We start from the raw sequence: 17,440 nt of genomic DNA on the forward strand, positions 1-17,440 counted from the left end.
GCCGCAAGGTTTCAGGGTTCAGTGCAGGGCAGAGGGTTCCACTCCAGCCCAATGCTCGCAGCTACCCAGGCAAGCATGGCTGTCAGCTCCGCATCGGCCTGCGACTGGATGACCACACCAAAAGTTGGGAGCCCAGTCAAGTCCTCAGCATCAGACTGAACCAGCCCGCTCTCCAATGCTGCTATCGAGAGCTCATCCACTTCACAAACCCCGAATGAGGCCGCGATTTTGCCCTGAGACGAGCCAGCAATCTCATCCCAGAACTCGACCGGGTTGAACGAGCATGCTGGGGAATGGGAAGTCCGTGGGGGGTTACCAGGTGGATCAGCTCCCATTGGGGTCCCCCAAATTGGCCCCAGTGCTAACTGACGCAGCCGCATACCCGTAGGTTGAAGGACCGAGGCGGGAAGCCGCTGGGGTGGCTTTCCCTCCAATGAAGAAAAGCCGCGACAGCAATGCTCTTGCAGTGAGGACATGACCATTCACGAATGCTGTCTCCACGTGGGCAGCGCCCAAGCATGTGAGACAGCGATCGTGGCCATCGGAAGCAGAGAGATAACGACGCACTGACAGAGAGTGTTGTTTTACTCTTTTAGTTGGAAAATATACTATTTTAATGGAAGAATATACTCTTTTAGGCTGCTGAAGCACCCAGGGGCATTCTCTGCACACCACCGGTGCACGAGGGGGAGAAACCGCAGTAATGCGCCGTAAATCCAACAGCTTTCTTAAGTGGTGAATGGATCAGCTGGACACAACAGCACGGCTCCGAAGAAACAATCTGAATGAGTGGTTGCGAGCCAGCTACTTCTATACCCATATGTCCGGGGCAGTGGCATGCAAATTCCCATTGGCCTTTTCTGAAAGATCAGAGGTGTATGGGGCTCCCAAGGACAACCCATAGAGTCACTACATAGACACAACACTGAGTGACAGAAAGGGAACTGATAATTTTGCTGTGGTCTCTTTTTTTCCAGAGCTCACTCTCTCTCTCTCTCTCTCTCTCTCTCAATATATATATATATATTGAAACACTTACTCATTCTTCAATTCGTATTATATTTTATCTTCAAATAGATATATCTTCAAAGTTGTCACCCTTTGCCTAGAATTTGCAGACAAGTACTCTCAATTGTCTCATGCAACTTCTTGAGGTATCACCCTGGGATGCTTTTTAAACTGTATTGAAGGAGTTCCAATCTATGTTGGGCACTTATTGGCTGCTTTTCTTTATTATTTGGCCCAAATCATCAATTTCAAAAACTTTTTTTTATTATTACATTTTAGTTTTATAATTAAATAAATTAATATGGTGGCACAATTATATTTTTGTCTACAAAACTAATTTCAAACATTTAAGTATACGCCTTCAGATCAAAAGATTTTTTAAGATTATTAGAAACATTTCAGTCATGTTACAAACTTTTTACCAGTACTGTGTGTATATACAGTGAGGAAAATAAGTATTTGAACACCCTGCTATTTTGCAAGTTCTCCCACTTGGAAATCATGGAGGGGTCTGAAATTGTCATCGTAGGTGCATGTCCACTGTGAGAGACATAATCCAAAAAAAAAAATCCAGAAATCACAATATATGATTTTTTAACTATTTATTTGTATGATACAGCTGCAAATAAGTATTTGAACACCTGTCTATCAGCTAGAATTCTGACCCTCAAAGACCTGTTAGTCTGCCTTTAAAATGTCCACCTCCACTCCATTTATTATCCTAAATTAGATGCACCTGTTTGAGGTCGTTAGCTGCATAAAGACACCTGTCCACCCTATACAATCAGTAAGAATCCAACTACTAACATGGCCAAGACCAAAGAGCTGTCCAAAGACACTAGAGACAAAATTGTACACCTCCACAAGGCTGGAAAGGGCTACGGGGAAATTGCCAAGCAGCTTGGTGAAAAAAGGTCCACTGTTGGAGTAATCATTAGAAAATGGAAGAAGCTAAACATGACTGTCAATCTCCCTCGGACTGGGGCTCCATGCAAGATCTCACCTCGTGGGGTCTCAATGATCCTAAGAAAGGTGATAAATCAGCCCAGAACTACACGGGAGGAGCTGGTCAATGACCTGAAAAGAGCTGGGACCACCGCTTCCAAGGTTACTGTTGGTAATACACTAAGACGTCATGGTTTGAAATCATGCATGGCACGGAAGGTACCCCTGCTTAAACCAGCACATGTCAAGGCCCGTCTTAAGTTTGCCAATGACCATTTGGATGATCCAGAGGAGTCATGGGAGAAAGTCATGTGGTCAGATGAGACCAAAATAGAACTTTTTGGTCATAATTCCACTAACCGTGTTTGGAGGAAGAAGAATGATGAGTACCATCCCAAGAACACCATCCCTACTGTGAAGCAGGGGGTGGTAGCATCATGCTTTGGGGGTGTTTTTCTGCACATGGGACAGGGCTGACTGCACTGTATTAAGGAGAAGATGACCGGGGCCATGTATTGCGTGATTTTGGGGAACAACCTCCTTCCCTCAGTTAGAGCATTGAAGATGGGTCGAGGCTGGGTCTTCCAACATGACAATGACCCGAATCGCACAGCCAGGATAACCAAGGAGTGGCTCTGTAAGAAGCATATCAAGGTTCTGGCGTGGCCTAGCCAGTCTCCAGACCTAAACCCAATAGAGAATCTTTGGAGTGAGCTCAAACTCCATGTTTCTCAGCGACAGCCCAGAAACCTGACTGATCTAGAGAAGATCTGTGTGGAGGAGTGGGCCAAAATCCCTCCTGCAGTGTGTGCAAACCTGGTGAAAAACTACAGGAAACGTTTGACCTCTGTAATTGCAAACAAAGGCTACTGTACCAAATATTAACATTGATTTTCTCAGGTGTTCAAATACTTATTTGCAGCTGTATCATACAAATAAATAGTTAAAAAATTATACATTGTGATTTCTGGATTTTTTTTTTTGATTATGTCTCTCACAGTGGTCATGCACCTACGATGACAATTTCAGACCCCTCCATGATTTCTAAGTGGGAGAACTTGCAAAATAGCAGGGTGTTCAAATACTTATTTTCCTCACTGTATATATACATGCACGCACGACGCACACACACACACACACACACACACACACACAGAGTACATAGGTGTCCTACCTTCCTGAGCCTATATCAAATAATAACAACAACAAAAATGTCACTCCTGAAAACGGTCAAAGACCTCCATGTAGCACATTTTTACATAGCCCAATAGGCCAACAATTTAAAAAAGCACAATATTAATAGCAGCATTGCTATTCCCAGTTGTGAAGGTCATCAAACAATCAGAAATAACTCCCGCTGTAACACTTGACAATAAATGCCATTTGAAACATTCAATCTGAGGCATATTTCTCATGCTTCCGTGTCGACCATTCTGGCTACCGAGGGAATTCACAGCGGTCATTATCACAGCTGTGTACATCCCCCCCACAAGCCGACACAGACCGGACACTCAAGGAACAGTATGGGAGTATAAGTGAGCAGGAAACCACGCACCCTGAGGCCGCATTCATTGTGACCGGGGACTTTAACAAAGCCAATTTGAAAACAATCGCACCAAAATACCACCAACATATTAGCTTCAACACACGAGGGGACCAGGTTTTGGACCATTGCTATTCTCCTTTCCGGGATTGCTACAAATCCCTCCCCCGCCCACCATTTGGCAAATCAGACCACTATTCCGTTCTGCTTCTGCCTACTTACAGGCAGAAACTGAAACAGGAAGCACCCACCCTCAGAACAATCCAGAGCTGGTCGGACCAATCAGACTCTATGCTACAAGACTGTTTTGATCACGCGGACTGGGAGATGTTCCGGTCCGCCTCTGATGATGACATCTTTGTTTAAGCTGAAAGCATAACGTGTTTCATCAGGACGACCAAAACAATACAGATCTACCCCAACCAGAAACCATGGGTTAACAGCGATGTTCGCGCGGCACTTAATTCCAGGAATGCGGAGGAGCCTAAACAAGCCAGTTATGCCCTCCGTAAAACTATCAGAGAAGCCAAATGCCAGTACAGGCACAAAATTGAAGGACAGTTCAACATGACCAACTCTTGAAGTATGTGGCAGGGAATTAACATCATCATGGACTACAAAGGGAATAAAAACTCCACCGTGAACACCGCTGCCTCTCTCCCGGACGAGCTAAATAAATTTTATGCTTGTTTCGAGGAAAATAACACGGAGAGAGCGGAGAGAGCACTCACGGCCGACGCTACAGAGGTTGGTTCACTCTCCGTCTCTGTTGCGGATGTAACCTGATCCTTCCGACGGGTGAACGCTCGTAAAGCCGCGGATCCAGGCGGCATTCCGGGCTGCATCATCAGAGCGTGCACGAACCACGAACCAATCAAAAATCACTTGTTTAAATGACCGGTATCCTGTTGCTCTGACCCCCATCATCAGCAAATGCTTTGAGATGCTAATCAGAGATCACATCTGCTCTGTGCTCCAAGCTTGATGTGACACTCCGGGCTCCGGGCTTAAACAGCTTGCTGTGCAGCTTGATCCTGGACTTCCTGTCAGGCAGACATCAGGTGGTTAGAATGGGCAGCAACATCTCCTCATCACTGACCCTCAACACTGGAGCCCCGCAGGGCTGTGTTCTCAGCCCACTCCTGTATTCCCTGTACACATATGATTGTGTGGCAACACATAGCTCCAATGCCATCAATTTGCTGACAATACGACAGTGGTAGGTCTGATCACTGTCAATGATGAAACAGCCTACAGAGAGGAGGTGCACACTCTGACACACTGGTGTCAGCAGCACTACCTCTACCTCAATGTCAGTAAGAACAAGGAGCTTGTAGTGGACTTCAGGAGGAAAGACAGAGAACACAGCCCCATCACCATTAATGGAGCACTGGTGGAGAGTGTCAGCAGCTTCAAGTTCCTCGGTGTCCACATCACTGAGGAACTCACATGGTTCGTCCACACTGAGGCTGTTGTGAAGAAGGCTCACCAGCAACTCTTCCTCCTGAGACAGCCGAGGAAGTTTGGAATGAACCACCACATCCTCATACGGTTCTACACCAGTACTGTAGAGAGCATCCTGACTGGCTGCATCACCGCCTGGTAGGGCAATAGCACCGCCCACAACCGCAAAGCCCTGCAAAGCGTGGTGCAAACTGCCAGACACATCATCAGAGGTGAGCTTCCCTCCCTCCAGGACATATATGCCATGCGGTGTGTGAAAAAAGCTCGGAGGATCATCAGAGACTCCAGCCACCCGAGTCATGGGCTGCTCTCATTGCTACCATCAGGCAGGCGGTATCATATATATCACATTATATCTCACACTGGACTGTCAACATATTCTCCTCTCCACATATACTACTTCATATATATATATATATATATATATATATATATATATATATATATATATATATATATATTTCATATACTCCTTACTTATTGTATTGTATATTGTGTGTATTGTTTACTGTACATTGTATATAATTATTGTGTTGTGTAAGTATGTGTACATTTGATATGTAAATTGTGTTGTGTAAGTATGTTGTTTAATGTAATTGGTATATGTCTCGTCACTGTCATGACTGCTATGTTGCTCGGACCTGCACACAATAATTTCACCTACTGTTGCACTTGTGTACATGGTAGTGTGACAATAAAGTGATTTGATTTGATAGCATCAGGACCTGCACCAGCCAACTACTTGACAGCTTCTTCCCCCAACTTCCCCCTTCAGACTTTTGAACTCTTGATCTCTCACGATCAATATACATCAGCACTGCACTTTATTAATCTTATTTTCTCACACTGGACTGTCATAATTATATTCTCTTCACAATACAACTACTGTATATATATATATATATATATATATATATATATATATATATTGTTTATATACTTTTTATTTAAAAATTTGTATTTTGTGTATTGTTTACTGTACATTGTATATTATTATTGTGTTGTGTAATTATGTGTACATTTTATATGTAAATTGTGTTGTGTAAATGTGTTGTTTATTGTAATGTCTCGTCACTGTCATGACTGCTATGTTACTCGGAAATGCACACAAGACTTTCACCCACTGTTGCACTTGTGTATGTGGTCGTGTGACAATAAAGAGATTTGATTTGATATTCATTTAATTGTGGGAATTTATGAAACAGGAAAGATGACTCATTACATGTTTTTTTTTTTCAGATTTGCAAAACATACTTGATATTGTATTATAACTGGTGGCCGAGGTTATTACTGCATGCTAATTAGTAGCTAGCAAGATTTTCTAACTCTCACATGTGTTGCCTCTTTTGGAAAAAGCAACCAGAAGAAAAAAATCTGAAAAACAAGTATAATTTGCAGAGATTTTAATAAAAATTTTCCTTAGGACATACGCTCAGGAAGACACTAAGACGCAGAGACCATTTTTTCACCTTGCGGTTCAAGATTTCCATAGTAAGCAAATGTACGTGAGGTAGAACCACAATTTACATAAGAATATGCACAATTATTCATGATATCACAATGAATGGACTGAGGATTCCAGAATAAATTTGTTCAAATGAATTCTCATCTGAACAAAGTAATGAACAGACAGGAGTGGGGTTACGATTTCCGAGGCCCCGAGCAATCGTCCAGCCGGGACCTCCCTTTCGACGCACAACTGGGGAAATAACATAAAAGTGATTTTATATCATAATTTTAAAATCATTTTTAAGAGCCATTGTAGACAAGTACATTCAAAATGTTTAATTAAATAAAAATCTAGATAAAAACTAATGCATGTTTTTCCACTAAATGAACACAAGGAAGAATGATATTTAATTTATTATATAATAAATATAATTTGTATGCACCAATACAGCAATAAAAAAGCAATGTTCATCTATATATATATATATATATATATATATATATATATATATATACATATACATACACAGTATAAATATATATATTTTTTTCTTTTTATTAATAAATAGGGTGTGTAAAAACTACAATGTCACTTTCTTTATATTTTTGAACCCAGATCAGTATTATTAATTATTCTTCAGTCAAGCTTATTTTTATAATATGATACTGAATTATTATTTTGAGGATATTGTTTATACAATAGGTAATGTATTTCTGTCATATTTACTTCAACTGGGCCTTTTATTTTGACGGAACAATGATAGTGCTCTGCAGTGTCAGTATATATTTCACAGTTTACAATGTTCCTGATTGCAAATCTGGTGTAACTCTGTCACCTCCCACATTTCTGTCATACTGTGTTGTGTTTGAGATATGTATAATAACTTTAAGTGGCTTCAAATGTTTGTAATTGCTCAAATGAGTGAACCTGTGGCACTTTGCCTTCACAATGCACGTGAACCACTACGAAATGGCTGAAAACAGCATCAACGTGCGTGAACACAAAACAATGCCTCACCTGTCACCCAGGCCACACAGACGTCCAGGGCCACACGCAATTGTGTGGTTTGCGTAATGGTTAAAACCACTATTATGAAAATTAATAAATATAGAAACAAAATGGCCCTCATGTGACCATTGCTGAATCTGGATTCAGGCTCTTGCATCTCAGTTTCTAATAAACAAGTCAACTCTGTCAATTTCACATGTGTCTGAGACTAGTTTATACTAAAAAGAAACTTTATTGAGAACTCCATTAAGTCTCATAATTTATGAAAGAGCAACCACCCAGCAGCATTACAATTTTACTTTGCGGAGTATCACTCCTTGTCATTTTAAATCCATGGAAATACATTTTCACATTGTTCTTTCTGACACATAATTGCTTTGTTGGCAAGTATCTGGGTTTTGTAGGTGGTTGGCAAGGCAAACGGGACACTTTTAAGTGACTGGAGAAACAATGTAGCAAGATCCATAAACATAAAAATAGCCTACAACAAACAGCACGATCCAAACAACAAATGACTATTTAATTGCTCAAATGTAACCAGTAACCTATATTTTATTGTTTTCTTTATTTGTACAGGGACAATTCACAATGAATGTATTGTAACAATATTAGCTAAAAGCTTGGTTTCAACTGTTGTCCCAGTTCCACTTATCACAATCTAAAAGTTAAACTGATTACTTTTGTTTTACCTCAAAGCCACATAAACAAATAAAGATGACAAAAAATCTAAACTAAATTACTTTAACCTAAATGTCTTCTGTATGCCAACAAAGCAATGTCCCCAGTAAAATGGCACTGTTTTATCTTAAAAATAAAATGAAATACATTTTACAGCAGTGGATGTAGCAAAGAGTTGGTTTGCAACAATCCTTTGAAATTGTCAAGCAGGTTCATTTATTGAATGAATAATGGTTGTGCTCACCGTCAGCGATGAAATGTTCAGGAACATGTAGAGTGACCTTGACGCTAAGAGGACATGAATTCTGTGTGCCGTACACAACCGCCACCACACATGTGCAGACAGTGATAAGGGTTAACGTGGCCTTGCTCATCGGACTCTGTGGACAGCCTGTGGAGAGAAAGAGAAAGAAATTATTTTACAGGTCTCTCTCAGGTCTTAGATTCACACAGTTTCACAGAATTCCTGAAGACCTTAATAATCCTACTTAAGCAAATGTTGCTGTCCACCAAGTTATCAAAGAAATCACCCTGTTCTAATTAAAATCTAGTGTGTTTGGACAGCTATTTTTTTTTTAAGAAATTACCCAAAAATATGGTAACGTATTGTTGCCGAGGCACTTAATAAAAGGTACGCAGAGAGGATACACTTAAATCTTAAAATGAATCTTGAGAAGTGGATGCTGTGGATGATAACTGTGATAAGTAAAGTTTGGAAGCAAAAACCAGTTCAGAAGCATTTGATTTTCATGATTTTTGGTTCATGAACATGCAATTATCTATTAACAATTGTATTTGCCATTTCAACTCACTACACAAATTTGAATGAAAAAGCTAAGATTTGCCAGCTCCCAGCATGCATTGCAGCATGAATAAATATATGTTGGTGTTGTAGGCTTATTTATTATTATTTATTTTTTTGCGATTTTTGGACTTTATTTGTACTGTTTTTGCCATTACTGTTAGTTAATAGTTGGTGGTGATGTTAAGAGCTTATATTTTATTTAATGGTGTTTGTTGAGTGTCACCATTACTAAGCTTTGTGTTGAAAACTCTGTGATTCCCATACAAACTATTGGATGTCCAGCCTTTGCTGGTGTTCATTAAGTTCTTAAATCAGAACATAACACATCAAATCTTTAGATGCTGCAATATATCCTTGTATGTCATAATATTAATTATTTGAACAAAACCTGTTAAATCCAGATTGCTAAAAATAAACAGTTTTGTCAATGGATTATTTACTTGTCTTGACAAAACTTCTTAAATTGAAAGAAATTGATATTGTTTTGTTACTGTAACTTGACTGAGTCAAAGCCAAAAGCTTTACTACACACAGCATGACTAGTGTAGTCTGATTCCCGAATGAATGGTAAATGGGCTGTACATATATAGCGCCTTTTTTAACACCATGTCCCATTCACCCAATCACACACACATTCACACTCGCACTCATACCATCAATGATGGCAGAGCTGCCATGCAAGACGCTTTCGGCCTCTGGAGTCATGTGGGCCAGGAATTGAACCACTAACCCTGCGAATAGTGGCCAACCCGCTGTACCACCTGAGCCACAGCCAGCCCAATGACTCTCATGAGCTGTTCCCTGTCAAAAAGCTACACTTTGATGCTCTGCTGATTTAGCGCTTTGGGAACAACTTTAGGTGTGACCAGCTGTGAATATTTGTGCAACAAGTCAATGAAATTGACCAGAATTTATAGCCTCTGCTGGTGACATCGTTGGATGCACCTGTAGCAGGGCTATAAATAGATGCATCTCAGGTGCATCGTCAGATCTTTTGTCTTCAGATTATTCTGTGTGCGTTGTGCTTCTTGACTGTCAGAACTTTCTACTTTCCTCTGTTAGGAGTTAGAATTGTTAGGCGCAGAAGAAACCTTCCTCTTTCACTTTTCTTTAAAAAAAAAATAAGAAAAAGGATGACTGAACATTCCACACAAAACAATAAAGTGGCTGAGGAATTACTTGAGGTGGTTACTCGGACTGTGGCCAGACTACAGTTAGACTGGCTACACGAACAAGAGACCCCCCAAATGCTCCTAACTAGAAGACTAGATTTCTGTCTGGTGGCCAAAAAAAAAAAAAGGGAAGGGAACGTTATATATGTGCCTTCCTTTCTTTGATGACCTCAATGATGAGCTCTCTCGTTCATGGAGGAAACATTATACTTCCCATGTCTTCGTGCCCTTGACGTCGACATATTCAACTATCGTGGGTGCCGAGGCACAGGGGTATTCAGTGATGCCGCCAGTAGAAGAGACATTTGCGGGTTATCTCTTGCCTGGCAAGGCATCATCACTAAAGAGATCCACTCTCCCCACAAAGCCGTGCAGGACCACCTCCACGCTTGTGGGGAAAGCTTATCAGGCAGCAGGTCAGGCTGGTGCTGCCCTGCACTCTATGGAAGTGTTACAGGTGTACCAGGCTCGACGAAAAGGCTTTCTTTGAGCTTCGTCGAGCCACGGATCTGTCTCTCCGCACGACCAAGCAGACGGCTCGCACCATTGGCCGGTCAGCATGGAGAGACACTTATGGCTCAACCTGTCGGGCATCAGAGACAAGTACAAAGTTTGCTTTCTCAATGCCCTGGTTTCGCCTTTTGGCTTATTTGGTGATGCTATGAATGTAGTTATCACCAGGTTCCAGGAGGCAAAGAGTCACGAGAAAGCCTTCAGGCAATTCCTTCCTCGCCGCACTCAGGGTGAGGGGCCGTCGGCCACACAGCCCCACCCCGATCCTTCTAGAAGGGAGGCTCAAAAACAAAATGTGGCGAGTTGTGCTCCCCCTTGTAGAGACTTGTCGCCCTCAGCAGCCCCCAAAGCAAGACCTCAGGGCAATCATTTCTAGCCTTGTGTGGGTAGCCCCCCTCGGGTAGGGGCACGTGAAGCATTCACCTGTACCTTTCCGATACCCCCACGAAACCTCTCCATTCATGCCGCCTCTGGTGTTTCGGGAGTTAGAGGTTTCCAGCAAAATGTTGGGTGTTCTGTTGCTTCCTGCCTTAGTCCAGGACATGGAATACTCAACATCCCCTCAACAGGAAGTGTCAAAATTGATACCCATCTCAGAGAACCTGGCAGCGCGGAAGCTACTGCCAGGTGTTTCTATGTGGTTTCTAAGAACAGTAGAAAAAGGCTACAGAATTGCCGTCCTCCCCATTTCAATGACGTGGTCTCCACTACAGTGAAACCGGAACAAGCATGTCTACTGTGGAAAGAACTGCAAAATCACTTGGTCAAAAGGGCCACAGAACATGTTCCCCTTCCAGAGAATGATTCAGGTACAGCAGATACTTCATGGTTCCCAAGAAGTGTGTGGGGTTGCATTTGATATTAGACCTTCAAGGCTTGAATCGCAATCAGGACATTCAAGTTCAAGATGCTAACTGTCAAGACAGTCGTGTCACAAATCCAACATCACGATTGGTTGGTCACAATCGATCTCATGGACGCATATAGAATACATATAGAAATTCTGCCACAACACAGGAAGTTCCTGAGGTTCGCTTTCGGGGGCTAAGCTTTCAAATATCGGGTTCTTCCATTCGGCCTAGCCCTATCACCCTGCACATTCACAAAACGCATGGATGCAGCACTGGCTCCTTTGTGACTCCGGGACATCCGCATTCCGAATTACATAGACTGGCTGATACTAGCACAGTCACAAGAACTGGCAGAGTCTTAGCTCATCAGGTTTCTCTGGGTCTGAGACTCAACGTCAGTAGAGCATTCTCTCTCCCACTCATTCAATTACCTATCTGAGCATTGTATGAAATTCGAACATGATGCGAGCACAATTGTCTCCTGCTCGAATCGTGTCCATTCAGAACACCCTGAGCAAAGTCAGGCTAGGCCAAGGTTGCACTGTTCATCAGTATCAACGAATACTAGGTCTCATAGCATCTGTGTCCTCGGTGATCCCTTTGGGCCTTCTGCACTTGAGACCATTTCAGTTGTGGATCAAAGCCAGGGGATTTCATCAAAGGGCCAGTCCCCTAAGGCAGATAAGTGTTACGCGCTGCACGCTTCATACCCTTTCTATGTGGTTCAGACCCCGGTTCCTCACTTTGGGTCCCACTCTAGGTGCGTCTTGCCATCGCAAATTTAATTTCTGGCTCTGAAATACTTCCTCTAGCATTGAGAGGCTGCCATGTCCTGGTGCGGGTGGACAACACAGCTGTAGTCTCTTACATAAACCATCAAGGAGGTCTATGTTCACGCCAGCTCAACAGACTGGCACGGCAGATTCTCCTTTGGGCCCAGGGCAAGATCCTGTCAATCAGAGCAGTTTATATCCCTGGATGCCTTAATGTGGGAGCAGATTTACTGTCCAGACAGAAAATACCGACGTGGGAGTGGAAACTCCACCCCGAGGTAGTGGAACAAATCTGGGACAGAGCAGCAGTGGATCTCTTCGCCTCCCAACAGACAGCGCAATGTCCCCTCTACTTCTCTCTAAGTCACCCAGCCCCCCTGGGACTGGACGCAATGGCACATACATGGCCCAGAATGCGCCTGTATGTGTTTCTTCCGGTTTCTCTGCTCCCGGGAGTCTTGGCCAGAATTCGCCAGCAAGGGTTTTTCCTCTTACTGATAGCACCACGTTGGCCGAACAGGGTATGGTTCTCAGAGATAATGTCTCTCCTCGACGGCTCGCCTTGGGTGATTCCGGACAGGAGGGACATTCTGTCCCAAGTGCAGGGGACAATATTTCATCCCCAGCCAGAGCTGTGGAACCTTCATGTTTGGCCCCTGAAGGGTATCAACTGAGGGACACTGGGTTTTCACCTGAAGTAATCGAAACTATTCTAAGTGCTAGGGCTCCCTCTACTAGAAGAATTTACACCAATAAATGGGGTGTCTTTGAAAGAGGGTGCAGTGCACATAATGCAGATCCAGTTTGCTGCCAGATTGCTTCAGTTCTGGACTTTCTGCTGGAAAAATTGTCAGCAGGCCCATGCCCCGCCACTCTCAGCGTTTACGCTCTATCGGCTTGCCACTCCTTGATTGATGGGTGCAGTTGGGGAGACATCCTCTGCTCGCTCGCTTCGTTCATGGAGCCATGCGATTAAGACATCCTGCTAGAACCAGGATCCCTTTATGGGACTTAGCAATAGTCCTTGAGGGTCTGGTTGTGACCCCCTTCGAACCTCTAGAGTTAGCGTCTGATAAACCTCTGACTCTCAAGATGTTTTTTTCTTATGGCAATTACTTCTCTAAAAAGAATTGGGGATCTACAGGCTCTGTCTGTCTTGCCAGCCTGCTTAGATTTTGCCCCAGGAATGGCTAAAGCAATTTTGCACCCTCATCCTAACTACCAGCCTAAGGTTCCTTTCTCGACTGTACATCCGGTCACTCTCGAAGCCTTCTGCCATTTACAATGCCAGAGCAGGAAGGACTTCACAGACTTTGTCCAGTCCGTGCCCTTCAGCCTTATGTCCACCGCACTAGCCAGTGGCGTAAGTTTGGGAAACTATTCGTTTGCCATGGGAGCCACAACAGGGGGACGGCCGCCACCAAGCAGACTATGTTGCATTGGGTGAGGGACGCTATTGCCTTGGCCTACAAGGTGCACGGTCAAGCTTCCAAGGTATCAGGGCTCACTCTACCAGAGAGGTCGCCTTCTCTAAAGCCTTGACTAGAGGTGTCCCTCTGCAGCATGTTTGTGATGCGACAGGCTGGTCCTCTTTGGATGTTCATGCCACTCTGGTCTCTTATGTCCTTGAGTCAACATCACAAGCTCATGTCTGAGACCTCTCGTGCTCTTGTGAGGACAACTACACAACCGTAAGGGGTCCGGACATCCACAGAGCGGTGGTGTGGGTATTCTCGTTCCCAAAGCGCTAAATCAGCGCAGCATCAATGTGTAGCTTTTTGACAGGAAACGTCTTGGGTTACTTAACTGTAACACCTGTTCCTTGATAAAAGTGGAACGAGATGCTGTGCTTCATTGCCGCACTGGGATGCCCCAGGACTGCTCTTTAGACAAAATACTTGACGATGCACCTGTGACGCATCTATTCATAGCCCTGCTACAGGTGCATCCAATGATGTCACCAGCAGAGGCTATAAATTCTGGTCAATACATTGAGTGAATTATGAGAGGCTCTTTTTAGTGAATCATAAACATGCACCAGTATAATCCGATTCCCAAACAAATTAATCTAATGAGCTGGTTCTTTTGAATCTATGGTGTGAAGCATGCAGCACAACCAGTGTAGTCCAATTCCTGAGTGATTGACTCTTATGAACCAATTCTTTAGAATATACAGTGTAAAACACAGTGTGACCAGTTAACTCTGATTCCCAAACAAATTACTCTCTTGAGCTGGTTCTTTTGATTCTAAATCATGAAACACACAGTTACCAGTGTAGCCCGATCAAATGACTTGTATGTGCCAGTTCTTTTTTGTAAATCTAAAACGTACAGTGTGACCAGTGCAGGCACTGCAGTTAGAAATTCTTGGGCCTGGTACAAAATGTGTTCGGCGGGCCCCTCTCAAGTCCATTGTCTGTTTATATCCGCATCTCCCGTGGAATGCGTTTAGATGTGCTCTACAATATGGAATAGCCTTTCTGTTATTATAATAATAATAAGAATCATAATTACTATTATTATTTTGAGGATCTGTTGAATAAAATTGTAATATATTCCTGTCTTATTTACTTTACTTTCACACTGAGCTTATATTCTGAAGCCGCAGTGTGTTGTTCAACATGCTGCAAAATGCTGTGTTTTTTGTAAGCATAGTAGGTAACATTCGTAACATTATTTGTAACAGTAACATTTGAAGAAAAAGTGAGATGCAGTGCAGCAGTCATGGATGTCCTCCAGGCCGTTTACATAGGAAAACAATGAAGAAACTGAGCAGACGCACGCAAAAACACGTTTGTGTGAACATTTCCCTAACTCATCCATTCATGCGTATATGTGAGTGAGAGTGTGTGGGCGAAACAATTTCGGAAGGCCTTTATATGTTTTCATAAATTAGAAACCCGACCCCAAGGTCCTACTTAAAAAACTGACTGAGCCCAGCGGCTTCAACCGTGAACCGTGAACCCTCTTATCAGCAGCCATGGACCATAGAATTGCCTTTCCCAAACAGATGACTCTTATGAGCTGGTTCTTTTTAGTTAAATAAATTAACTTTGAATAATTCATAGCAGTTACTGAATTAATCTTACTGATGCACAAGTAATGACTTTCATCTTGTCCAACTCAAAATGAAATAAGAACGGTTATGTCATGTTGTACTTAAAAAGATTAAATCCCCCCAAAAAAAATATGTTAATTCTCTCATCATTTACGCTCACCCTCATGACATCCAGGTGTGTATGACTTTCTTTCAAAGTTTTTTAGAAGAATATTTGTTCTTTAGGTCCTCACAATGTAAGTGAATGGGTAACAACATTTTGCAAGTAATCAAGCTACAAACATTTCCTGTATAGATATATTGTTAGCATCAATTACTGGATTGCATTTATGACTCCAAAAAATCTGTGTAAACACATTGTATTATGTTTATTTCTAATTTATTTTATAGTATTTGAAAAACTTAAACCATTAAGGAACCGGAATCATTAAGAGTGAAGGGTCAGTGAAGATCATGTCATACAGCATCTGCCCTGTAACAATAAAATGAGTAAAGAGAAGCATCAACTGTTTTCTGAAGACAGCCTGACTATAAAATGAATTCAAAAGCTCCCTATTGAGTGGACGAGGGAGTGTAAGTGTTTATTCCTGTGTCTCAAAGCGGTGTGATGGTGCTCTGATTTATGTACCGTATAAATAATAGCTTAGTATCCAATGGGAGCAATTCATCTGCAAGACAGAGGTTAAACTAAAGTGACCGTCCTGCAATGTGTGCTAAAACCTCCCCATCTAGTGAGAAATGACAAAAAAGGTTTGACAGCCTTAGTGAAGATCACCAGCCTTGCAGTTCTTCAGATAAATTTTAAAAGCATACTGTAATAGAGCAGGGAACTATTACTAAATAAAATCTGTTGCACCAAATCTGACAAGCTCTGAGCTAACATTTAAAAAAAAACTGAGAAATGCTAATCATATAAAGAGATTGGCTGCCTTCATAAACAAATCAGGTCTATATACTGTTCATCTTTTTTCTTTAATTAGCCAAGTAAAAAAAAAAAACATTACGATTTCTGGCTGCAAAGAACCAGATAATGAGTTTTCATTGTTATCCAACATGACTTCGATAACAGTATATAGATAAATCCTATAAATAATATTGTCTTGGAAACAGTGATAAAAAAAAGTGTAGAAAAAGTGTAACTATTTTAATCATGCTTCAAGAACCTGAAATGACTGTAGACTACATCCAAAAAATGCACCCATGCTTGTATTTGTTTTGTTGTCAGTGGAGGGATTCGATAGACGTTACACCAGCAGCACACATTCTCAGCTCCTCTTAATGGTCACACCTTGTTTGTTTTTCACAGAGCAACATTCACAGTATCTCACATTTCTACCGGAACAATCTGTTCATCACCGAACCAGTCAGTATACAATGCACAATTATTGGCACTATCTCAGTAGGAGATATTTTCACCAAATTTATGATGGATTGAAGCAAACATTGGAGGTAAACAAAACTGTTGTACATATACATATGCATGTGCACCTTCCACGACACAAGTGCAAGGCATGTGTGAACATTATACAAATAAAACAACTTAATGTATGTGACATGTACGGCACATAGTGTAGCATAACAGCTGTTTATATTAAACTGTATGACATAATTTTGTACCATTAAAACACATTAAGTTCTATAGCGATGGATAAAAAAAAATATATGTTGCCAAAAATCTAAATACATTTATTGGCCCTTTCTTCTTTCTGCTTTCAAAGTGTTTTTTGCTACCTTTACTATAGTTTAAAATAGTCTGGCAAAACAGGCAAAGCAAAGTCTCAAGGTTTAAACAACTTGAATCTTAACACAAGTCAAATACAACTCACTTCTACACACTGTTCTTGAATTCAAATGAAATTATGTATAATAATCATAAAATTAAAATGTATTAAGTAAATTCAACAGAACTCATTTTAAGCCACATTCATTAATACATCGGAAGAGTCACAGATTATAGGCAGTCCTAATATCAAGTGAAAGCCTGCAACTGACCCTTTGCTAAGCCCCGCCTTAAAAGCATTTCTGACCAATCCTATCTTAGCAACTGTTGCCCCGCAGCCATTATCTGACAAGTGTTTGCATTTTCACAATGACAGCCTGTTGGAGTAATGTGTGTTTGCTTTATCAAAAGAAAGGACTAGGCGTTTTCTTTTCTCGAAATGGTCCAAATAA

At 41.8% G+C, this 17,440-nt stretch overlaps 1 protein-coding gene across 1 annotated transcript in view; it reads right to left on the reverse strand.

Moving 5' to 3' along the window:
• LOC127633152 (astrotactin-2-like) overlaps positions 1-17,440 on the reverse strand; it is an 875,437-nt gene that overhangs the window by 485,514 nt on the left and 372,483 nt on the right. Inside the window, exon 6 of the mRNA XM_052112037.1 lies at positions 8,341-8,487. Within this exon, the coding sequence (XP_051967997.1) occupies positions 8,341-8,487 (147 nt within the window). The remainder of the gene's footprint in view (positions 1-8,340; positions 8,488-17,440) is intronic.

Source organism: Xyrauchen texanus, chromosome 3 (genome assembly GCF_025860055.1).
Source record: "Xyrauchen texanus isolate HMW12.3.18 chromosome 3, RBS_HiC_50CHRs, whole genome shotgun sequence".
NCBI lineage: Eukaryota > Metazoa > Chordata > Actinopteri > Cypriniformes > Catostomidae > Xyrauchen > Xyrauchen texanus.